Raw genomic sequence first — 21,250 nt, 5'->3', positions numbered from 1 at the left:
TAGTTTTCACAACTAATAGCAGTAACAAGGTGGGATGTTGTTCGTGGTTGTTGAAGGACACAAGATTCACTCCCTCAGCTTCTCTATAGTGATGAATTTAAGCATTAAAAGGGCCTTCTTTCCTCCTTCCCATGGTCTGCTACCAAGTTTGGAGCTGCACACAGGAAAGACATGTGCAGGGCACAGTGTCTTGATGGTCCTGCCTTTCCCAGGGTAATGCTGTAGCCCCCTGTCTGCCCAGGCTCCTGCCTGTCACATCCCTTTGAGAGCTGCCTTCTTGGGTGAAAAGTGTTGGTCTGTTTTGCCACTTCAGGTTCTTCAGGAATCAGGGCATCAGAGTAGAGAGCTTAGTTTCTGACCTGTTCCAGCTAGCAAAAAAACCCTGAAAACCCCCCAAGAGATTAATGCAGAATAGGGAGTGCAGCAAGGAAAGCTGAGGAACTTACCTTGTTCACACAATGTTGAAGGACTAGATAAGAAATTAACAGAACAAGGAGGCACGACAGGAGGAGGTTTCCCTTCTCCCTATAACTGGAAACCTTTTCTGGTGGTCACAGATGCATGATTTACACTTTGCGTCTCCCCAGTTTCTCTCTCTGTTGGAATGAGCTCTAGCAGCAAAGCCTGGCTATCCTGTTGCTCGTGTCTTCTCGGATGCTGGGTCTGAGGAGAGAGGTTTATTTATCTCCCTCTGAAGCTTCTCTTTTTAGTAGGATTTTACAAGCAGCAATCCTGTGCCTCTTGGAAGTGCTTTTCATGTCTTGTTTTAAACATTTCTGGTGCCAGACATGAAATTACCTGGCTTACTAAATGTTTTACAAGGGCATACTGATGTAGTTAAGTTGAAATTGAAATCTCATTTGCTTCTGTTTGACAGGAAAATTTTGCCTGGACCTTGCTCCAATCCCACTGAAGCCTCACGTGACATTGGCAGGACTGGATTAAATCAGAGGAATTTGAGGGTCTTTTTCCCCACTTTTTTTTCTTTTTCAAAAGTTTAAATTAAAAATGTTGCTAATAAAATTAAATTGTAAGTTTTCTTCTCCTTTCTGTATTTTAAAATAAGTCAAAACATTTCCCCCATTTTGAAAACTTTGATACGAAAAAGCTCATCTTGTGTATCTCTGGCTCGAGATCCCATCGTATGAAGTGAGTAGTATTGTACCCCATGTCTAACCATCACAGCAGCATTTTTACCAGCCACTGAATTTTATCACTGAATTTCCCTGTTTCAAATAAACCAGGGCTGCTTCTTCATGATGGCATGGGCATGCTGCAGTGTGTTTGGGCAACCTAAATCCTGTCCAAATACTTCTGCCCAAGGTTTCCTGCCAACCCATGCCAGGTTGTCAGAGGCAGCTCATCGACAGGGAGCCCTGAGTATGGAGAATGGGAGCAAAGGAGCACTTCAGACTGTGTCCCCCATCCTCATCAGGTCCTGCTCACAGTATCGCAAGCTTAGAGTAGCCATCATGCTCCAGTAATCCCAAGAGCAAACACAGGGAACCAGAAAACAGCTCTCAAAGTCTGAGCTGTATTTTTCTTCCCAGGTCTTTTTATTGCCCAGAGTGACCACCCTGGTGCTTCAGGCTGTCTCCCCACTGATTCCCCCACTCTGAGGAGCCGTCTAGATATATCTGCTGCTGTTAGATATACAACCTCCTCTCAGAAACATTAAGCTGCCTGTTTGTTCCCAAGGACAGAAATTAGGTGAAGGTTGAGAGGACTTATCAGTAAGTCAGGGTAGGGGCAAACATAGATTGTCAGGGTGTTGCAAACATTCCCAGAACAAACACCCTAAATCCAGGGAATTCACTTAAAGTTGCCTGACTTGGTGGTATTTCTGTAGGTTACAGTGTAAAGATGTGCTGTGTCTGAAGAGACAAAACTAACATGGAAGAAGCCTCATGCAACATCCCAAATATTGAAAGCATTCAAAAAAATCTCATAAACCTCTAAGTTGTTTGAAACATCAACTGATTTCTCTCAGACTGATTGTGTCATGTTTTGGTTAGCCGAAGTTGTTTAAATGCATAAAGTCCATTTGAAGTCTCTATGACTGCTGTCACTGTGAGAAACAAACCAGGGATTTTCACTCTGATCCACAGCTGCAAATCAGATCTGCATTACCATTTGGGTTTAAAATATTCCTTTTCACGATCATGCTTTCTCCGCTAGTCTCAACAGCTGCACACAGGTTCACTTTTACAAGATCAGAACCATGTCTGGCTGTTCTGTATTAGTCGGGGTAGTATCCACAGGCTGCTTGACTGCTGTTTTGTTATACCTCCATAGTCTCAATTTTCTACGTAAATGAAGAATTAAAGTTGATTTTGGCTGATTTTTCCTGTTTTAAAGACTTTCTCCACCACTCCAGAAAGGCTGAGAAGACACCCTGCTTCCAAAACAGCACAGAGGGTTTGTGTGTTTGCCATTCACTCACTTATTTCCCTCCTGCCTCCTTGCACAGAAAGGCTTTTGGAGGAGGTTGCCTGGATTTCTGCAAGGTGCCATAATAAATATGAGTGGATTTCACCCCAGATGAAGGGCTGTACAAGCCACAGAGGGGGGAAAGGATGAGTGAATCGTGTGTTAACTCTGCAAACTGACGAACAGAATCTGTTGGACAAAGCAGGCAAATAAGGTACTTTGTATATATATTTATAAATATGTATTTTACGCTTTTTCCGCGTTAATAGATTTTAAATGCAGCTGAAGAATGGCTACACGCTGTTACTTGATGTGTTGTCCTCCAGCATTCCATTGCCTGCAGGTACCTCCCGAGGCAATACATCTTCAGTCCACCAAGTGTCTCACCTCTGCCTTTCGGGCAGCTCCACTTCACCAGAACCACCTCCTCTCTTCTTCCTCATCTCTCTCGCCCCTCCTTCGCCTTCCTCAGACCTGCGGTTACTTGATCCAGGCAGGGCAAGACAAGGCAAAGCAAGGCAGGGCAGGGCAGGGCAGCCCCGGTCGGAGCGCGGGCAGAGCGCCTTTCCCGAGGAGATCCGGGCCGTGCAGCGCTTCCTGGAGGGCCGACATGGAAACGAAATCCTTCATCCGAGTAAGTACAACAATTAACACAAAGGGGGAAGGGAGGAATCTGTGTCCCCTGGGGGTACGACAGCGCGGCGATGGTTGGGGACGGCGCTGAGCCCTTCCCCGTGTTGTCGCCCCTGTGTCCGGCGGGCTGCTCGCTGCGGCAGCGTCAGTAGGTCTCGTCACAAGGTTTCGGGTAATTCCCGTGGCGTTAGGTAGCACCTGGATCTGGGTGGGCCGCAGCAAGTATTTTAGTCAGCTGTCCATTAATTATGTCTCCCTGCCGGAACTGCCTGGTGTGAGGCATGCCACGGGCACTGCCCTGCTGCCTGCGCTCGGAACACGCAAGGCCAGGGCAGAAAGCTGCTGGGAGCAAGGGGTGTGAGGGTAGTTGTGGTGGGTTGATCCTGGCCAGACACCAGATGCCCACCAAATCCGCTCTATCACTGCCCTCCTCAGGCAGGTAGGGGACAGAAAATGTAACTAAAGGCTCGTGAGTCGAGGTAGGGATAGAGAGAGACACTCATCAGTCACTGTCACGGGCAAAGCAAACTCGAATTGAGGAAACTGATTTATTATCAAGCAAACCAGAGTAATCTTAAAAACCCTTCCTCCCCACTCCTCCCTTCTTCCTGATCTTAACTTCACTCCCGAATTCTCTTCCCTCATCCCCATAGTAGTGCAGGGGGATGTGGAATGGGGGTTGCAGTCAGTTCATTCCATGTTGTCTCTGCCTCTCCTTCCTCCTCAAGGGAGGACTCCTCACACTCCCCCTGCTCGAGTATGGGTCCCTTCCACAGGGTGCAGCCCCTCAGGCACAGACTGCTCCAGTGTGGGCTCCTCTCTCCGCAGGGCCAGAGGTCCTGCCAGGAACCTGCTCCAGTGTGGGCTTCCCATGGATCACAGCCTCCTTTGGGCATCCCCCTGCTGTGGTGTGGGGTTCTCCACAGGCTGCAGATGGATATCTGGTCCTCTGTGGACTTTCATGGGCTGCTGGGGCACAGCCTGGCATACTGTGGTCTCACCACGGCTGCAGGGGAATCTCTGCTCTGGTGTGTGGAGCACCTCCTGCCCTCCTTCTGCACTGACCTGGGTGTCTGCAGCATTAGAGAGAATTAGGCAGCCCCAAAGGCTCTGGAAAGGGAGCTGCAGAACCCAAGAAAGAAGAAAAGCAGTGCTTGTAGTTTAAATTTCTAGTCTATATACAGGACCCACATAAGTGCTGCCATACACTGGAGTGTTGCAGGTGTCCCTGCTCAAGGCAGAGGGGTTGGAACTAGATGATCTCTAGAGTCCTTTCCAACCCAAACCGTTCTATGATTCTATGATCCTCAGCTCATGTCAGCTTCAGAGCTGGGGAAGGAGAAGGACTACCCAGTCTTTTGCAGCTGCTAAATGGCAGTGTTGCTAAATGGCCCCTGTCCATGCTGATACTATATGGTAAATAGATTAGAGCAGAGCAGCCCTGGGTGAGCACTGGTGTGCAGTCTGAGGAAACATGAAATACAGCAAAAGGTGACAAGACTAGCTGCAGGTATCTGTCTCAGGAGGAGGCAGAAGCTCAGCATGTTCAGTTGCAGAGCCAGAGGGTGGATGAGTTTATCTGCTTGAGATTCAAACTTCTTTCCAAGAATAAGAATACCAGATATGGCATACAGAGGCCATTTGCTTATGCAGGGCTACAAGATCCACACCTTTATTCCCCAAATAAAGCCATGGGATGTTTTTCTACTCAACTTTGCACGAGGCCTACCAAATACCTGTTTTTTAAAATAATGAGACAAAAGGGACAAGAGAGAGTTTAAAGCACTTCTCTGCTTATGCAGTGGCCTTGCGTGTGTATGGACAGCCTCAGAAGCAGCTGCTCTTCACCAGGAGGAAAGCTCCAGGTTACACAGCTGACACATGCAGCCTGTGTCACTGTGCTGGGCATTTTCCTCAGCCTGCATATTCCCATTCTTTTCTTAACAGGGGCAGCTGTACTCAGAGTGACCAATTGCAAGCCATGCTGAAGGTACAGCAAGGCAGGCTAGATGTCTGGTGCTATGTGCATTGACAGATACAAAAGCAGATTGCATCTGTTATGTGTGGTATGGACATAAAACTTAGGAATGCAATTCCTAAAGTTGCCTCTGAAATTACCCCATGTGACTGCCAGAAAAAAAAATTAATCTATTGCACCATGTTTAAGGAAATACTCTTCATATAAACTGTATTGCTCACTTGTAAATCCAGAAAAAACAACCACCCTCCCAAAAGCAACCTGAAGAATACTCCAGGGAGAAGCAGGCTCAGGAATGAATGTGCTGAGATACAGCAGAAGGGACCACAGACCAGTGAGAACTGGAACTATTGGAGCAAGTCAAGAGGAGGGCCACGAGGATGAGCAGGGCGCTGGAGCACCTCCTGTATGAAGACAGGCTGAGAAAGTTGGAGCTGTTCAGCTGGAGAAGAGAAGGCTGCGTGGAGACCTCATAGCAGCCTTCCAGTATCTGAAGGGGGCCTATAATGATGAGGAGGGACTTTTTGCTAAGGACTGTAGTGATAGGACAAGGGGTAATGGGTTCAAGCTTAAACAGGGGAAGTTTAGATTGGATATAAGGAGGAAGTTCTTTCCTGTTAGGGTGGTGAGGCACTGGAATAGGTTGCCCAGGGAAGCTGTGAACGTTCCATCCCTGGCAGTGTTCAAGCCCAGGTTGGACAGAGCCTTGGGTGGCAGGGTTTAGTGTGAGGTGTCCCTGCCCATGGCAGGTGGGCTGGAACTGGATGATCTTAAGGTACTTTCCAACCTTAACTGTTCTATGATTCTATTATTGTAGCAGCTGAACTGATGCTTCGAGGTGAGCGCTCTCTAGGATCCTGAGGGTTGGCGACCCAGCCCCTGTCCCAGCCCTGCCATCAATCCCTCTGCCATGCTTCTGGGGTTGCAAAGGGTTAGGGAAGATGTTTCACACTGAAGTTGGGTTACTCCTCGTGATGTTGCAATAGCTAATGTAGATAGCCATTTCTCCATACCAACGAAGCTGCACATATTTGTCTTGGCTCTATTTTTATTTTCAGTTGGTCAATTTACAAGCCTGAAGTTGGAACCCTCCCTTGGCATTGTGCTGGTAGGCACTGTTATCAAAAGCAGTGTATGTTGTGGCCGAGAAGCTCTTGACATTTTGCTGCAACTACTTGAGAGAAAGGCTGACGTTTTATAGCATGTATAAATCTGTTCTGCACAGTGCAGTGGCATTAATTCAACCACAGTATATGGAATGGTTTATTCTTTTCTCTTTCCCTTCCAGAACTCCCTATGAAGTCCTAAAACAGGCACTCATGGAAGACTCTTTGCAAACCTCCATTCACATGTGCCATGAAAATGGTCAATGGATGTCACAATTACCAGAGAAGCTCTGGGATATTCCACTCTACAATTTAGCTCTTCCAGGTAAAGATTAACTTTCATTCTCCACTGTTCTGTTGGTGTGTCATTTAAGAATTGGAGCATCCTGTTTGTCCCATTTCAGGATAGCTACTTTTATTATTTGGGTCAGTGTGTGGGAGAAGGGCTTGGGGGAGGGTTTGTGTGACGTGTTCATGTGAATGTCTATAATGCTTGGGGTTTCTTAGAGGTGAGGGGGAAAAAGGATTTTCCTATTCATTCTTGCCAGTTCCTACATAATGTAATGATTTGAAAAGGAGAGAAAGAACACTTTATCCTATTATTTGTTTCTTTGTACTGTTTCAAAGAGGCTGTGAAAGTATGAAAAATGGAAGATACTTTCAATTAACATATGTTTTATTAATGTAGAGTGTGACTTTTCTGCATGACCATTCTTATAAAAACTAGATTCATCCTATTATGGGTAAATACAGCTGTGCTATAGCTGGTGTTCTTGTTGGTACTACATTCAGACCTGTGTATCACTAGCCTTTCTTTGGTCATGTTCTTGATTCTCTCTCCTGCCTTGAATAAATGATTTTCCCCTTTGGGTAGAAAGCAGCACAGCATGTAGGTGAATGCTTTGTGTAGGCTACAGGATCATAGGTTAACTTTAGCGAAGATGTATATTAGAGAGAGTGGGAAAAATCAAATCTTGTCTTACACGGGTGGAGCTGTGGTGAACCCAAGAACTATGGTGCATTTTTTCCCCTGCCTGTGGTGAGCTAATGGAGTTTTGATTAAAATTGAAACCTTGAAACAGAAAACCTTAAAAAATCAGTAGGTTGCTCAGTGGTTTGGTTTTGGTTGTTTTTTTTTTTTTTTGTGGAAAAGGAGCCATGTTTTTGTAAAGCTTTCAGAGTGGTGCTTTGTGGACATTGCAGAAAGCTGGGAACCTCTGGTGTGTGCTTTTGACTTCCCGGTTCTTCTTATAGTGACATTGTTATTCTTGTGAATGTTTGCTCTTGTGAATAAGTCTGCATGAAACAGGCAGAAGGAAAGAATAGCTGAAGACAAGCCCATTTCAGCAAACATTGGAGGACTTCTACAGACCACTGCGGGCTATTAGCTTGGGAGATTTTGGTGGCTGTCGACCTGACCTACAAAAGTGGTCTAGCTCAGGTCAGAGCAAAAGCAGATCAAGAGCAATCAGGTCAAAACAGCTCTGGCAGGTTTTCAGAGGGAACAATGACTGGGGGAAGCCCAGCTTGGAAGTGGAAGCTTATCTCAAATAAAGAAGACAAGGCATGCAAGAAATGTGACAGAGTGCATTCTGAGAGCATGGTGAGGAGACAGAGGCAAGTGTCAATAATAAGTGTTGTATTTCACCAGGTTCCTCACAGTGCTGCTGGGGAGAAGTTGCTTCAAGCTCTGAAGCTACCTGGTTTGGTATTAGCTCACTACCTTTGCATAGTATTTGTTGTGTCATGGATATACCCATCTTCCTGTCATTACTCTTAACTCACTGACATCACAAGAAGGCTTACTATCTGTTTGCTGATTGGCATCAGTAGAGGCAACACTCATCAATGGAATCCTGTTCAGTTCTCTCAGACTTGGATTTGGTCCATGGGTATTTAATGATTTGACTCTTATATCTTGTAAGACAAACTTCTTTGATTGTATGCATGCACATTAGCTTAGACTTGGATTTTCCTCTGAAACCTTCAAGTGCTCATCTCTTATATTGTTGCTGTAGGGGATGTAGGTATTTGGTTCAGGAGTGCATTTTTGCCAGAAATTTAAGATACAGATGCTTAAAATGCCAAGTTAGGAGTTGGTCCAGTCAAAGGTGTAAGAAGATGAATTTCTGCTTTCAGTCATATTTTCTTGTGCAGCGATGATGTTATTAGAGTATGAAATCCTGCATTTGGACAACACTGAAAACAGGACTAATTCTATACCTTCAGAATTATTAAAAAAATATAATAAAAAAATTCAGCCTCCAGCTATTTATTCACTGAAAAAAAAGTGGAATCAAAATAGTTATTTAAGTGGAAGGCGCTAGTTGAAACAGGCCATTTTATTGTGCTTTGAGGCAAAAAACAATGTGTAGTTTAGATGGGGACTGCTTTATTGAAAAATCTTGATGCCTTCCCTTCACAAGGATTTCACACTTACCTCACTCATGTCAGGTGAGCAACCTCTGCAGAAGAGCCCATCTTTCTGCCATAACTACATAGTCTTATCAGGCAATATAGGTGTGTGATTTAGAAACAGGGTCAGGTCAGGTACGTGCACACGGTGTAACAATGTGTTGTGGGTTTTAGTTATTAAGAAATAATATTTTCTGTACATTTGTTTTTACACTTGACAGGGAGTCATGACACCATGACCTACTGCTTGGATAAAAACTCTGCTGTCAGTGGCAACGAATGCAAGCTGGTGAAGTTTTTAAGCAAATGTATACCCTGCATTGTACACCCTGTTATCATGAAGTGGTCTACAACACAGGTAACTTGTCTGATGCTGTCATGTCAGAGCAAAGTTGAAGCCTGTGAGGCAGTGCTGAGGGTGGTCATGCTAAATGACCACAGTGAAAGAATAACAATGAAAGAATAGCTTGCTGTCCAGAACCTGTGCGCTCATGTGATACTGTGCTTGGGTGTCGTGGTTTAACCCCAGCTGGCAGCTAAGCCCCACTCAGCCACTGGTGGGATGGGGGAGAGAATCTGAAGTGTAAAAGTGAGAAAACTCATGGGTTTAGAAAAGACAGTTGAACAGGTAAAGCAAAAGCCACACATATGCAAACCGAAACAGGGAACTAATGCACTGCTTCCCATGGGCAGGCAGGTGTGCAGCCATCCCCAGGAAAGCATGTAGCAGTTACTTGGGAAGACAAACATCATCACTCCACATGTCCTCCCCTTCCTCCTTCTTCCCCCAGCTTTATGTGTATTGGATGTCCCTTGGGTCAGTTGTGGTCAGCTTTCCTGGCTGTGTCCCCTTTCAGCTCATTGTGGACCCCTGCCCTCACTGTTGGGGTGGGGTGAGGAGCAGAAAAGGCCTTGACTCTATGTAAGCGCTGCTCAGCAGTAACAAAAACATCCCCGTGTCATCAACACTGTTGCCAGCACAAATCCAGAACATAGCCTCAGAACAGCTACTATGGAGAAAATGAACTCTATCTCAGACAAAACCAGCACACTGGGGCCTGAGGTAGGTGCCATTCATACCAGATCTTCTGTGGGGAAAAAGCACGTAGGTGAGACAGGGATAATACACAAAGATGTTGCTTAAAGCTGATCACTTGGTAGTAGAAACTCATCTTTTTCATATGTTTATTGTTACAAGCAGCATTTACTATTACTATAATCAAAAGATTTTTCTTCTGCACTTTGTTCAGAAGGTAATGCTTGTCATTTTTACTGTCACTGCTGTGTGAGATGTCAGTTGTTTTCCCCATCTATATCATATAAGTATTTCATCCAGCAGAAGAGACAAGTCTTGTTGAAGGGAATTTTCTTTTTAAATGTAAGAGAAAGAAGGAGTCATCCCTCACATAAAGTTTAGCTAACTTTTTTATATGTCTTAATATTAAGCTAGCAGTTATCTCCTTGTTCTTCACAAATCTATGTTGAAGGCAAAATTGGAGATGATGTTATAAGTGAGAGCTTTTGAAGGTTTTTCTAGAGAACAGACTTCCCTGGCATCAAAGAGATACCAAAAATCTCTGAATTTCTGTTCTTATTGACAGAGTAGTTAATTATTTGGCAATTAAAACTGAATAATTGATAAAAGGCAATAATTATGCCTAGGCTTCTTTTGTTGTGTTTGAGCAGCCTGGGCAAAGTGGAGTCTTAGACAGTACCAGATATTGAATATGTAATGGCAGTGATGAGTTGATGTGGAAAGGCCCTCGCTTATCACAGTGCCTTGTATTGAGCTGCTTTTTGCTTTACCCAATGAAAGATTTAGATACCTCTGAACTTGTGGGTTGCTGGCCAGTGAAGTGACCCTGTTGGTGGCAAGCAAGATCCTTACACCATTACAGTCACTGTTGGTTGAACTCAGAGCACTGAGCAGGAAGTGGCCCATTGCTGATGGGAAAGAGGCATGCAATCCCGCCCCTCCTTATCTCTGTGGTGAGTTATTTTTCTGAGGAGGTGACTCCACCCGTTGGCATCCAGAGCAGACATCAAGGAGCCCTATGACAGTAGGACCCACAGTTCCTGGATGGCACAGTGCCTAGTAGACGGTGCTTGTCTTGAGTCCTGTCTGGCAGGGTTGCCAGTGTAGAGGCCCTGTCATGGTTTAAGCCCAGCTGTAAATCAGAACCACGCAGTCTCTGTCTCACTGCCCCTCTTTCCTCCACCCCCACCCCCTGCTCCCAGAGGGAGATTCAATTCCCAGATAATCGAAAGAATGTAGCTCCTACGGGTTGAGATAACAACAGTCCAATAACTAAGGTATTACACAAATCACTGCTGCTACCACCAATGATAACAATGATAAGGGAAATAACAAGGGAAGAGAATACAATTGCTCACCACCTGCCTACAGATACCCAGCCCAATTGAGCAGTTTATATAGTGGGCATGACGTGCTGTGGTATGGAATACCTCTTTGGTCAGTTTGGCTCAGGTGTCCTGTCTCTGCTTCCTCCTGGCTTCCCCCCCTCCTTGGCAGAGCATAAGACTCAGAAAGTCCTTGGTCAGTGTAAACATTACTGAGCAGCAAGTAAAAACATCAGTATTACCAGCGCTGTTCCCAGGCTGCAAGTCAAAACCACAGCACTGCACCAGCTACTAAGAAGGAGGAAAATGACTGCTACTGTTGAACCCAGTACAGGCCCAAATCCTTCCTGTGCAATGGCTGGTGTCAGGGGTGTAACCTGCTCATGTCCTGGATGTCTAGAGTGAGGCTGCAGCACTGAGCAGCATCGTTCTCCAAGGCTTCCTCTGAAATTTTGTTCTACAGGGTCAGTGTTCACACTAATTCAGTATTCAAGCCCAGCTGACTAATTAGAGAGCTGGATTTGTCTAGTTTTCCTATGCAGTCAACAAAAAGAAATGAATTCATCCAAAGAACAGTTCAGAGTGCCAGTTTCATCTGGCACTCTTTCTTGCCACAAAGGTTATGTATGACCTACAGCCACAGACCACAGCCACATACACTCCTATCTCCAGCGTGCTCCAAAAGAAGGAGGGAATTGCGCATGGATCACTCTTTCAATTGCTTCAGCCTGGTGCAGAACAAGAAGGCATAGAAGGAGCTGTTGGCCTGAGCCATCGCACTACCTACACCTTGAGGCACGTGGGGCTGGGCTCTTCCCCAGCCCTGGAGCTCAGGCACAGCTTGGGGAAGATTAAATTCCTGTCTTAAGAACAGAAAGTTAGATGGTTGAAGCTGGCATGTGTCTTGAGCTCTGTCTTCACCCTAAAGCTACGAATGTGGTTATTCAGGTGTAATGCCTTGTATTGATTTAGCTTTTGTTGAATCCTTTCTGACTCCAATCAGTACTACATATGCTTTGTGAAAACTAAAAGTTTTGTCCATAGCAGGTTGAACTGAGACAAAGTAGTGTTTCAGTGTATTTAATTAAAGGCAAGGATGGCCTTGGTATAGGTAAGAGACATATCATTTGGGAATTTTTGCCCCAGAAGCACAGCTTTATCACCTATTCCATTCAGCTCTCAAATCCAGTAGAAGAGGTCTGAGGGAAGTGGAAATAGAGGAATACCTCTGTTCTGTAGGACTTCTACAGGTTAATTCAAACTTTATCTTGAAAAAGAACTATAGCCAGTAGTTTTTTCTGGGTTTGCTTTTCCTTCTGTTGAGGATGAGTGAGCTCCACAGAGACAACCCTGGTAGTCTTTGATCTAATAAAATAAATACAGCCTTTTTTAAGGTGCTGATCCAGCAGGTTTTGTTCATACACATTGTCTTATGAAGAGTGACTGTGTATTTACACACAGGTTAACGGATCTTTAACATTCAGAACAGAACAGTTTCAGGCATCTGAAACTAATCTAATCTGCAATTGCGGGGAAATTGTGATCCCCCTTTTCAGAGAGTAAAATACTTCAAAGTTGCAACTTGGTGCCATATAGTGCCATTTTAAAGATGAAAGACCTGTGAAAAATGTTATAGGGATAACTTTGTAGGCCTTTTTCAGCTTTCTAAACCAAAGAAGAAAATATCTTCCAAACTCTCAGAATCTTTGTCTTCTGTTTCACCTTTCAGGTACTGACTGTGACAGAGCAACTTGAGGCTGGAGTTAGATATCTGGATTTCAGGATTGCCCACAAGCCTAATGATCCATCTGTGAATTTGTACTTTGTGCATATGGTTTACACAACCGTTACTGTACAGGTATTGCTCTTACCTTTGGGGTGGCTATAAAACCAGTGCTGTTCCTTTCACTTAAGAGCCATCATAATCTGGAAATGCTGGCCCAAGCTTTTCCAAGTAGTTTGTTTTCTTAATGTGAGGACTTCAAACTAGAGAAAATCAGCAAGGCTAGAGGCTAGTTTCAGTAGCTGCAAGTGAGACTGGAGCACCAGTCAATTCTGCTTCCTCAGCCCAGAGCTAGCTGTGCCTTGCTCTGCACTGCCTTGCCCCTACTGAGTGCCTGATGTTTCTGGGGCTTATCTTTTCTTGTCCCAGGGTGCTACCCAGAACAATCCCATCGCCCCTGTAAGGAGAGAAGTTATTAAAGAGAAGAAAGTATTAAAAGCCTAATAAAATCACAGAAACACTTTTTTTTTTTTTTCCTGAGAAAAAGTATTTCACTGAAAGGCAGTGAGGCTCAAGTCTGGATCCCATGACCAAATTTACTGTCAGATGCTGTGAAGAAACTACTGTGAGTTGCTTTTTGCATGTCCTCTGTCACTGTAAAGTAGTTTACACCTTCCTTCTCTTTGCTGCAACCTGTACAGCCAGGCACAGCTAGCTAATGCAGCTTTTCATTTGCAGACTAACAGGCTAAACTTCAGTCTCATGCTCATGATTCTGAACCCTTCACATGTTTCGATTTCATGGTGACTGCCATGCTCATGTAAACAGTTAAATGTAGTTCCTGACTACCCTGACAATTACACATGGTCTTGAAGACACTGTCATTGCCCATAACAAATGGGGGAAAAGGGCACTGTTACATTTAAGCAAGCACAGAACTTTTCCCTGTTGTGAATTTGCCACTAATACATTGTTTGTTCTTAAAGAAACCTAGGGAGATGGGTTTACTCCTAACCTGCCTCTAGGCAGTAGTATATCATTAGGATTAGTAGGATTCGTAGAATCACAGAATGGTTGGGGTTAGAAGGAACCTTAAAGAATCTGGTTCCAACTCTCCTGCCATGGGCCAGGACACCTTCCACTAGATCAGGTTGCTCAACGCCATGTCCAGCATGGCCTTAAACACTTAATTTGTGGAAATTACCAAAATACAAACCTGTAAAGTGAAGTGTGCTAGAGCCACATCCTGAGCAAAGTGGTACAGAACTGCAGAAAGTAGGATTCCTGGGGTGCGTCTCTCTGGACCACTTTGTGGGCATTTGGATGGCCATCTTCCAGAAACCTATACTGATTTTCGTTATTGTGATCGTGAGTCTGCCCCACCATCAATGCTCTGTATGTTTTATTTCCTTTCCCCTGCATAGCACAGATGATTTTCTAAGTTGCTGACTCTCTCTTGCAGGATATTCTGTGGGACGTGTTAAGGTGGTTGGAAACTCATCCTCAGGAAATTGTTATCTTAGCGTGCAGGAATTTTGATGGATTAAACAAAAAACTTCATTGTCGTCTAATTGCCTGGATAAAAGAGATTTTCCAGTGTAAACTGTGTCCCAGAAATGTAAGTATGAGATCCCTTTCTTAATTTTTTTTTTTTTAGAAAGATACATTGCAATGAGATCTTTGATTCCAAATTTTACATCAATTCTACTTCCACTGTGTTTTTAACCTAGGAAAAGTAACATTTGCCTCATCAGGGGTGTGTGTGTTATAAATATAGTCCACACTATATTTGTGGCATTTAAAGAATCAATTTTCTGCCTTTTCACAGCAATAATTATAAATGAATTTTTATGCTATTTATAATAGTTTAGGTTGGAAGTGACCTCTGGAGATTATCTAGTTCAACCCCACCATGCAAAGCAGAAATGACTTCAAAGTTACATTGAGCTGTGTCCTGTTCATTCCTGAATATCTCTGAGAATGGAGATTCCACAACCTTTCTATGCAGCCTGGTGCAGTGTTTGACCACTCTCACAGTAAATGTGTTTTCCTTATCTATCTGATGAGGATCTCGCTGTAACTTGTGTCTGCTGACTTTCATCCTTTTGCTATGCACATCTGAGGAGTCTTCTCTACACCTGCCCATTAGGTATTTGCAAACAGCTGTGAATGCTGTCCATAGTCTTCTCTTGTTCATGCTGAACAGACCCAGCTCTCTCAGTCTACCCTTGCGTTTCATGCTCCAGCCTCTGCTCGCTCTGTTTGCATGCTGTCCAGCATGTCAGTGACTTCTTTGTTCTGGGGAAGCTGCAGCTGGACCTGGTACTTGAGATGCAGTCCAACAACTGCTGGATAGAATGGAAGAACACCTTCTCTTGACTTCCTACCTATGCCTTTCCTAGTACAGCCCTGTCTGTGGCTTTGCCACATGGTTACACTTGTTGGCTCATGTTCAGCTCAGTGTTCACTAGGACCTCCAAGTCCTTTTCTGCAAAGCAGGTTTCTAGCCAGCTGCTTCCAGTCTGTCCTAGTGCATGGGGTCAGTCTTGCCTGAACACAGGAGTTTGCATTTGCCTTTGTTGAGCTTCATGAGGTTCCTGTCAGCTCATGTCTCCAGTTTGTTGAGGTCCCTCTTAACAGCATCTCTGCCCTCAGTGCATTTCTGGTGGCATGGACTTTCATGAATGTGAGCTGGAGCTGACCTGCCAACTAGCCTAATGTGTTTTCAGTCACCCAAACCTCCAGAAAAGCCTTAATTTCAATAATTAGAATTTATTTGATCGCTAAATGTTAGAAGTTGAGATTTTTAGCTTCCCCTTTTTTTACAAAATATGGGAGCTTTTAGTAGTTAAACAATTAACATTTCAAAGATGCATAGGAACAGAGGGTTTCCTCTGGAGATGTGAAGGGTACAGGATAATGATGACCCTGTTTGTGATTCGAATTCAGCCTTTGAAGCTGGTGTGTAAGTAAGGGGTGAGTATTACCATTTCAAAGCATTTTGAACAGCTGAGTTAAAATAGAACAATTCTCAGCAAAACTAGGGGATTCTGAATATACAGGTCTCAGCTGAATAACTGAAGACCTGAGTGACACTGTTTTATTGTTTCCCCAAATAACTTGACTGTGTAAGTCACAGACAAACAGAGCAGTACTGGAGAATATGGTCAAATTTACTTTCAGAGGCATGGCCAGCTCTTAAAAGGAAAACAAAGTAATGAATTGCAAAAGGGTTAAGCTGCTGATGATAGTTTGTTGAACGAAGGTGATGAACCAATGGTTTGAGATCACCTGACTGAAGAAAGAAGAGTTGCATCCAGGTGGACGAAGGAAGGGCACTGGAGAAAGGAGAAGCCAAGCATTTCCCTCAAGCAGGAAGTCTTTTTCTATGCAGTTTGTGACAGGCACAATGAATCTCACCATTTTTTGGAAGTGATACAGTTGCTGGTGGGTTTTTTCAGGATCTGATTCAGATTTAACATCAAATAACAAGTACTTGCTCACTTCTTCTAAAAGAACCCGGTATCTAGAGTCTTTCAAGGCTGCTACTTTCGTTGTACAAAATTAAGTACCCAAGTATTTATGAAGCAACTGCTAAGTAGGGGTCTGTATGTAGTACTGGCACAGGCCACAGTGTGACAACATTACATTGCATTCAAATTTTAATTGCCTTAACTATTCATGGTGTCTTCCTTTGATCTGCATTACTAGGGTTTTAAAATCCCTTGTCAGACATCTACAGTTTCATTTCTGCTTTGTTTGCAAAATAAGCACCTGTGCTCATTTCCAGTACCTTGGGCTTGGTTTTGTGTTTGGTTTTTTTTTGTTTTGGCTCTTATCCCACACCTTCTTTTGTTGTTTGTTTGTTTGTTGGTTGGTTTTAAAGAAGTTGCAGCTTCAGAGAGGCAGCTGGAGTAAAGCAAAGGCGTCTGTCAGCCACAGATCTGTGTAGTCTGAGTAGCTTGTGTCTTAACTGTAGTGATAGGACAGGGGGACTGTAGTGATAGGACAAGAGGCAACAAGTTCAGACTTAAACAGGGGAAATTTAGATTGGATATAAGGAAGAAGTTCTTTACTGTGAGGGTGTTGAGGCACTGGAATGGGTTGCCCAAGGAAGTTGTGAATGCTCCATCGCTGGTGGTGTTCAAGGCCAGGTTGGACAGAGCCTTGGGTGACATGGTTTAGTGTGAGGTGTCCCTGTCCATGGCAGGGAGGTTGGAACTTGATTATCTTAAGGTGCTTTCCAACCCTAACTGTTCTATGATTCTATGATTTAATTCTGGAGTATTTTCTGACCTAATTGGGACTTGCACTCTTTGTTGGGTGAAGAGGGATTCCCAAGTTCATTTAACCCTTGGCTCTCCTCATAGAAGAGAAGAAATCCTCATGGAAGATTTACATAAAATATTTTCAAGTGCCTTTAGCTTTCATTTTAATTAATTACATAATTGTAACATCAAAAAGCCACCATTTCCTTTTCACAAGCAACAGACACAGCTTTTAACCTCAACATTCTTAGAAAAACAATGTCTTAAGTGTTGCTTTTTCAAATAAAACTAGTCAGAGGCCTTCAATTCTGTCTGATGGTAACTCTTGAGGATTGGAAAATGTAATTTCATACTGAAACATTTAAATTTACAGACCTGTTTCAGCCCATCTGTCTGAGGTAGCTTCTGACTCAAGTCTTCCCCTCTCTCAATTCAAAGTGTTTGGAGCACCCTAATTTCATAAACTTTCTATTTAGAGAAATCAGAATTAACATATCTCTTTAAAACTTACATTTAGCCTTCCCATGTCTTAAGTAGTTCAATTTTCTTTCTCGGCTACAGTGACAAATTTGGATCAGTGTGGCGCATTTGCCAAAATGATTCCTGCTTCTCTCTGTCTGTATTCCTACAGCTGGGTGTAGGACTTTGCTCCCCTCTTACCTCCTTTCATCAAATGGCCTGTGTCTTCCTCTCCCAACAAATTTTTAGCAGCAGCATGTGCACAAGGGCTGACCCAGGGATGGTTTCTTGTTACATGGGTGTAACATCTTAAGTTATGTACTTTACTGTACTTGAGCTATTTTAACCCAACCATTGATCAACTGGCTCATACACTCAAAAGCTTTATTTGAACTGAATCTGTGCCTCTCTACCAAGGCAATATCACATGTCAGTATCTGAATTTTGGGAATACTGCTGTGTTGTTGACTTCAACCTGGGCGTGCTTTCTCTTAGGTGGTGCCAACGCTGCGGACCATGTGGCAGCATGGCCATCAGGTTATAGTCTCATATGAAGAGGATGCAGAAGTGGAAGAGCACTGCGAGTTGTGGCCTGCAATCCCATACTGGTGGGGAAACAAAACTGCCACTCGCTCTCTTATCCGGTTTTTAGAGCGTATGAAGCGGATGGGCCGCCCAGGTAGGCACAGAGAGTCACTTATAGGAAATAAGGGGCATATACAGCACCACAAATAGGAAGTTGGGTAATCATAGCATTATGGGCAATAACCACTTTGTGCATGCTGTGTGCATGAGACGTGTCCATGTTGCTGAGTCTTCTGCCCACCCATGGGCGAGTGCAATGCTCATCTTGGGTAGTGCAAACCACAGAGCCAGAATGGTCTGGGTTGGAAGGGACCTTAAAGCTCATCCAGTTCCAACCCCATGTCATGGGCAGGCACACTTTCCACTAGACCAGGTTGTCCAAAGCCACATCCAACCTGGCCTTGAACACTGCCAGGGATGAGGCAGCCACAGCTTCTTTGGGCAATCTGTGCCAGTGCTTCATCACCCTCACAGTGAAGAACTACTTCCTTGTACCTAATCTACCCTGTTTCAGTTTAATGGCATTGCATACACGCATCAGTGTATGTACATGTAATTGTAGCAGCTGCTTACGTGACTGTGTGAAAAGAAGCTCCCAGCACTGAGCAGCTCACTGGTGCAGACATGCCTATTTCGTGGGTAGAAGGTTGCTTCCACAGTCCAATGCTTGCTGCTTTGGCAGTGTTGATCAGGAAAACGCATGAAGGTAGCCTTATTCTGGAAAGAACCCCCTAGAATAATGGCAAGGCTGTAGTTACAATAGGAAATAACAGTGCTCAAGCATGCTGGGGTAGTCTAAGCTTAAATAAATCCAGTTCGTAACCTTTGATGCAACTGTGATGTGAACACATGGGATGATGGAGAGGAGAACTGCTTCACAGCCACACATCCCAGCCAAAGGAAAACGCTTGTGTAGGCGCACCCATGTTCCCACCCCTCAGGGGAAGGCTAAGAATTTGGAAGAACCCTTACAGAAACAAATGGAATTTACAAAGGAGGATAAGTCAATGGAGAACCTTTAGTCAGCAATGATCAATCTGGATAAATTTAGCTAAACTGGAATGGCTCGGTAACCCAGCTTGCTTCAGTAACTGTTTACCACAGCATGCAGTTGCAATAAGGGGAGGCAATCTACTGAAACAGTTTTAGGGATATGAAACAACACAGAATGTGAATTTACTATTTTAATGATAGCCAGAGGAACAAGATCTGGAGTTAATGCAATGTCAAGTGGTTTCTTGCTCTCCTCAAACAAATATCTAATGTGTCACCCTCTGATATTTTTGTTTCAGAAAAATTCTTTGTGGCAGGGATTAACCTTACTGAAAATTTAAGGTATATTCTCCAACATCCATTTGGATCACTGAAGAAAATGACACTCCAGAGTCTTCCATGCTTGAAAATATGGATAAAGCAGCAATATCCAGGACCACAAAAAGAATGTATTAACATCATTGCTGGAGACTTCATAGGAAATGACGATTTTGTCAAAGATGTGATAGAACTTAACACAAAAATTAATCCTTCATCACCCTGTCTAAGAAAAGGGGCTGGAACAAGTAGCATTTGATTCTCAGTTTCTCTGTGAAACCTGAAAAGGCTTTGTCTGCATTTAATGTGTCCTGGTTCAAACAGGTCCAGTTACCTTAAACCAGGGATGTTGTAAAGGCTCAGTAAGAAAAGCATTCCTACTATCATCAGGGTTTCAAGGCTTTCTCACAGAAAAGAGAGCAGGCAGACCTTGTTGAAGTCACTAGAGGACTATGGTAGAGGTATAATTTACTTGGAGGTGCTTAGATTCTGTAGCAGCTGGCAACACTGAAAGCCCCAGGAACTTAATCTTATTTTATTTAATTTATGAGCAAAGAGGAGAAATATTTCAGCAGCTGCATGAATTATTTTGTGATACGATTTTATCTTTCTTATAATTGTAAAGATATTCTGCACTACTTGCAGCCCAAACTCTCAGTCTCTTATATCAGTGTGAAACTGACTTGTCTATTTTCATAGTCTGTGAAACATATACAAAAGGAACAGTTTAAAAATATTTCTGATTTACTGAAGATGTTGTATTGACTGTCCTAGCTGACATATTTTTTATATAGGACCATTGGAAATCTAGAAGCTGTTGGTTTGCGCTGCATATCAGTTGTGAGCCCCTTTACCAACAAGGTAGTCACAAAATTATGATTTTTAAGAGGTATGTGTATTCAAACACTCTTTCTATCACTTAATGCCAGTTCTGCAGTGATAAAGATACCAAACTAGACCCCTAGACAGTTTCATCTGTGGTAATGAAGTATGTTTTACTAGGTGTTGCCAAAATATGCCTTAAGTGGAAAATAAACACGTAAGAAACAAATTCCTTATCTAAACTCAGACTGCTCTGAAAATGCAGATTCTTGGCTTCTGTCATACTCATTTGGGGTCCCATGCCTGGATTTTAATTTATGTATTGTAATAGCTCTGTAATTAATTTTCCTCTCAATAAGTAATTTTTGCTTGTGTAAAAACCGAGGGATTTATGCTCTTTGCCACTGCATATTAATCATATCTTTCTAATTTTTTAGATTAGCTGTGCAATAGATAATTGTGAAGGTTAAGAGAAATGGCAAGCATCAGGACTAAAACAAAACCAGGCACTGTATAAAGTAAGTTTGCTATGCAGCCTCATCAATATACCTCACTTTTTAGATGCACTTTATATGCAAAAGCTGAGTTCAAATGTCTGGCAAGATGTTAATGGTTGTGAAAGTTTTAAATCTACTGCTACTTGACATCAGTTCAAACCCATCCTAGACTTCTCAGCATGAAAGGCCAAGATGCTACCTCCTCATGCAATGTCTTGCAATTGCAGAATACATGAATAAAAACCCTTAAACATTCCATTTATAAAGAGTTTTTAAATGCTTTGCTTTTTATCCTTGTTTCTTACCTCTGTGTACTTCATACTAAGCAGTCACTCAGTTCTGATTTTTTTTGAGTCACTACCTGCATGAAGTGTTCTATTACATATTCTCAGAATGTTTTTTTGCCTATCTTACCTTTTGTACTCTCATGTGGCTTGTTACTCCATCTAATAAAACTTGAGTTCTCTGTAATATGGACTGAAATAGTTTTGCTTCTGCTTTTTGTGATGATACTGCTTGTTTTATTGGTTCCCAGTAGTAATTCATCACTCAGGTAATGGATCAGCTTGGTTTTTTTTTTTTCCTTTGTGAAATAATTTCACACAAAATCCAGTTTGCTGTAGCTTACGCATTTGCTCCAAGAACTGACACAGTAATAGGTA

General features: G+C 43.2%; 1 protein-coding gene across 2 annotated transcripts; it reads left to right on the top strand.

The window, feature by feature from the left end:
* The first annotated feature begins 2,784 nt into the window (after positions 1-2,784).
* Positions 2,785-21,227, top strand: PLCXD1 (phosphatidylinositol specific phospholipase C X domain containing 1). Of its 2 annotated transcripts, XM_061377685.1 has the most exons (7): positions 2,785-3,064; positions 6,330-6,472; positions 8,784-8,920; positions 12,653-12,781; positions 14,109-14,264; positions 17,869-18,052; positions 19,251-21,227. In XM_061377685.1, exons 2-7 carry the CDS (start codon positions 6,361-6,363, stop codon positions 19,526-19,528), a joined length of 996 nt encoding a protein of 331 aa, XP_061233669.1. In that variant the 5' UTR covers positions 2,785-3,064; positions 6,330-6,360; the 3' UTR covers positions 19,529-21,227. The 2 variants fall into 2 exon arrangements, with proteins under 2 accessions (XP_061233669.1, XP_061233667.1); XM_061377683.1 differs by lacking the exon at positions 2,785-3,064 and having other exon boundaries at positions 6,213-6,472.
* The last annotated feature ends 23 nt before the right edge of the window (positions 21,228-21,250 follow it).

Source organism: Neopsephotus bourkii, unplaced genomic scaffold (assembly GCF_033783945.1).
Source record: "Neopsephotus bourkii isolate Nb327-2 ecotype Australia unplaced genomic scaffold, CSIRO-AGI_Nbou_v1 NB_1760, whole genome shotgun sequence".
NCBI lineage: Eukaryota > Metazoa > Chordata > Aves > Psittaciformes > Psittacidae > Neopsephotus > Neopsephotus bourkii.
The sequence above is the reverse complement of the archived record's forward strand: the minus strand, read 5'-3'. Positions and strand labels throughout refer to the sequence as shown.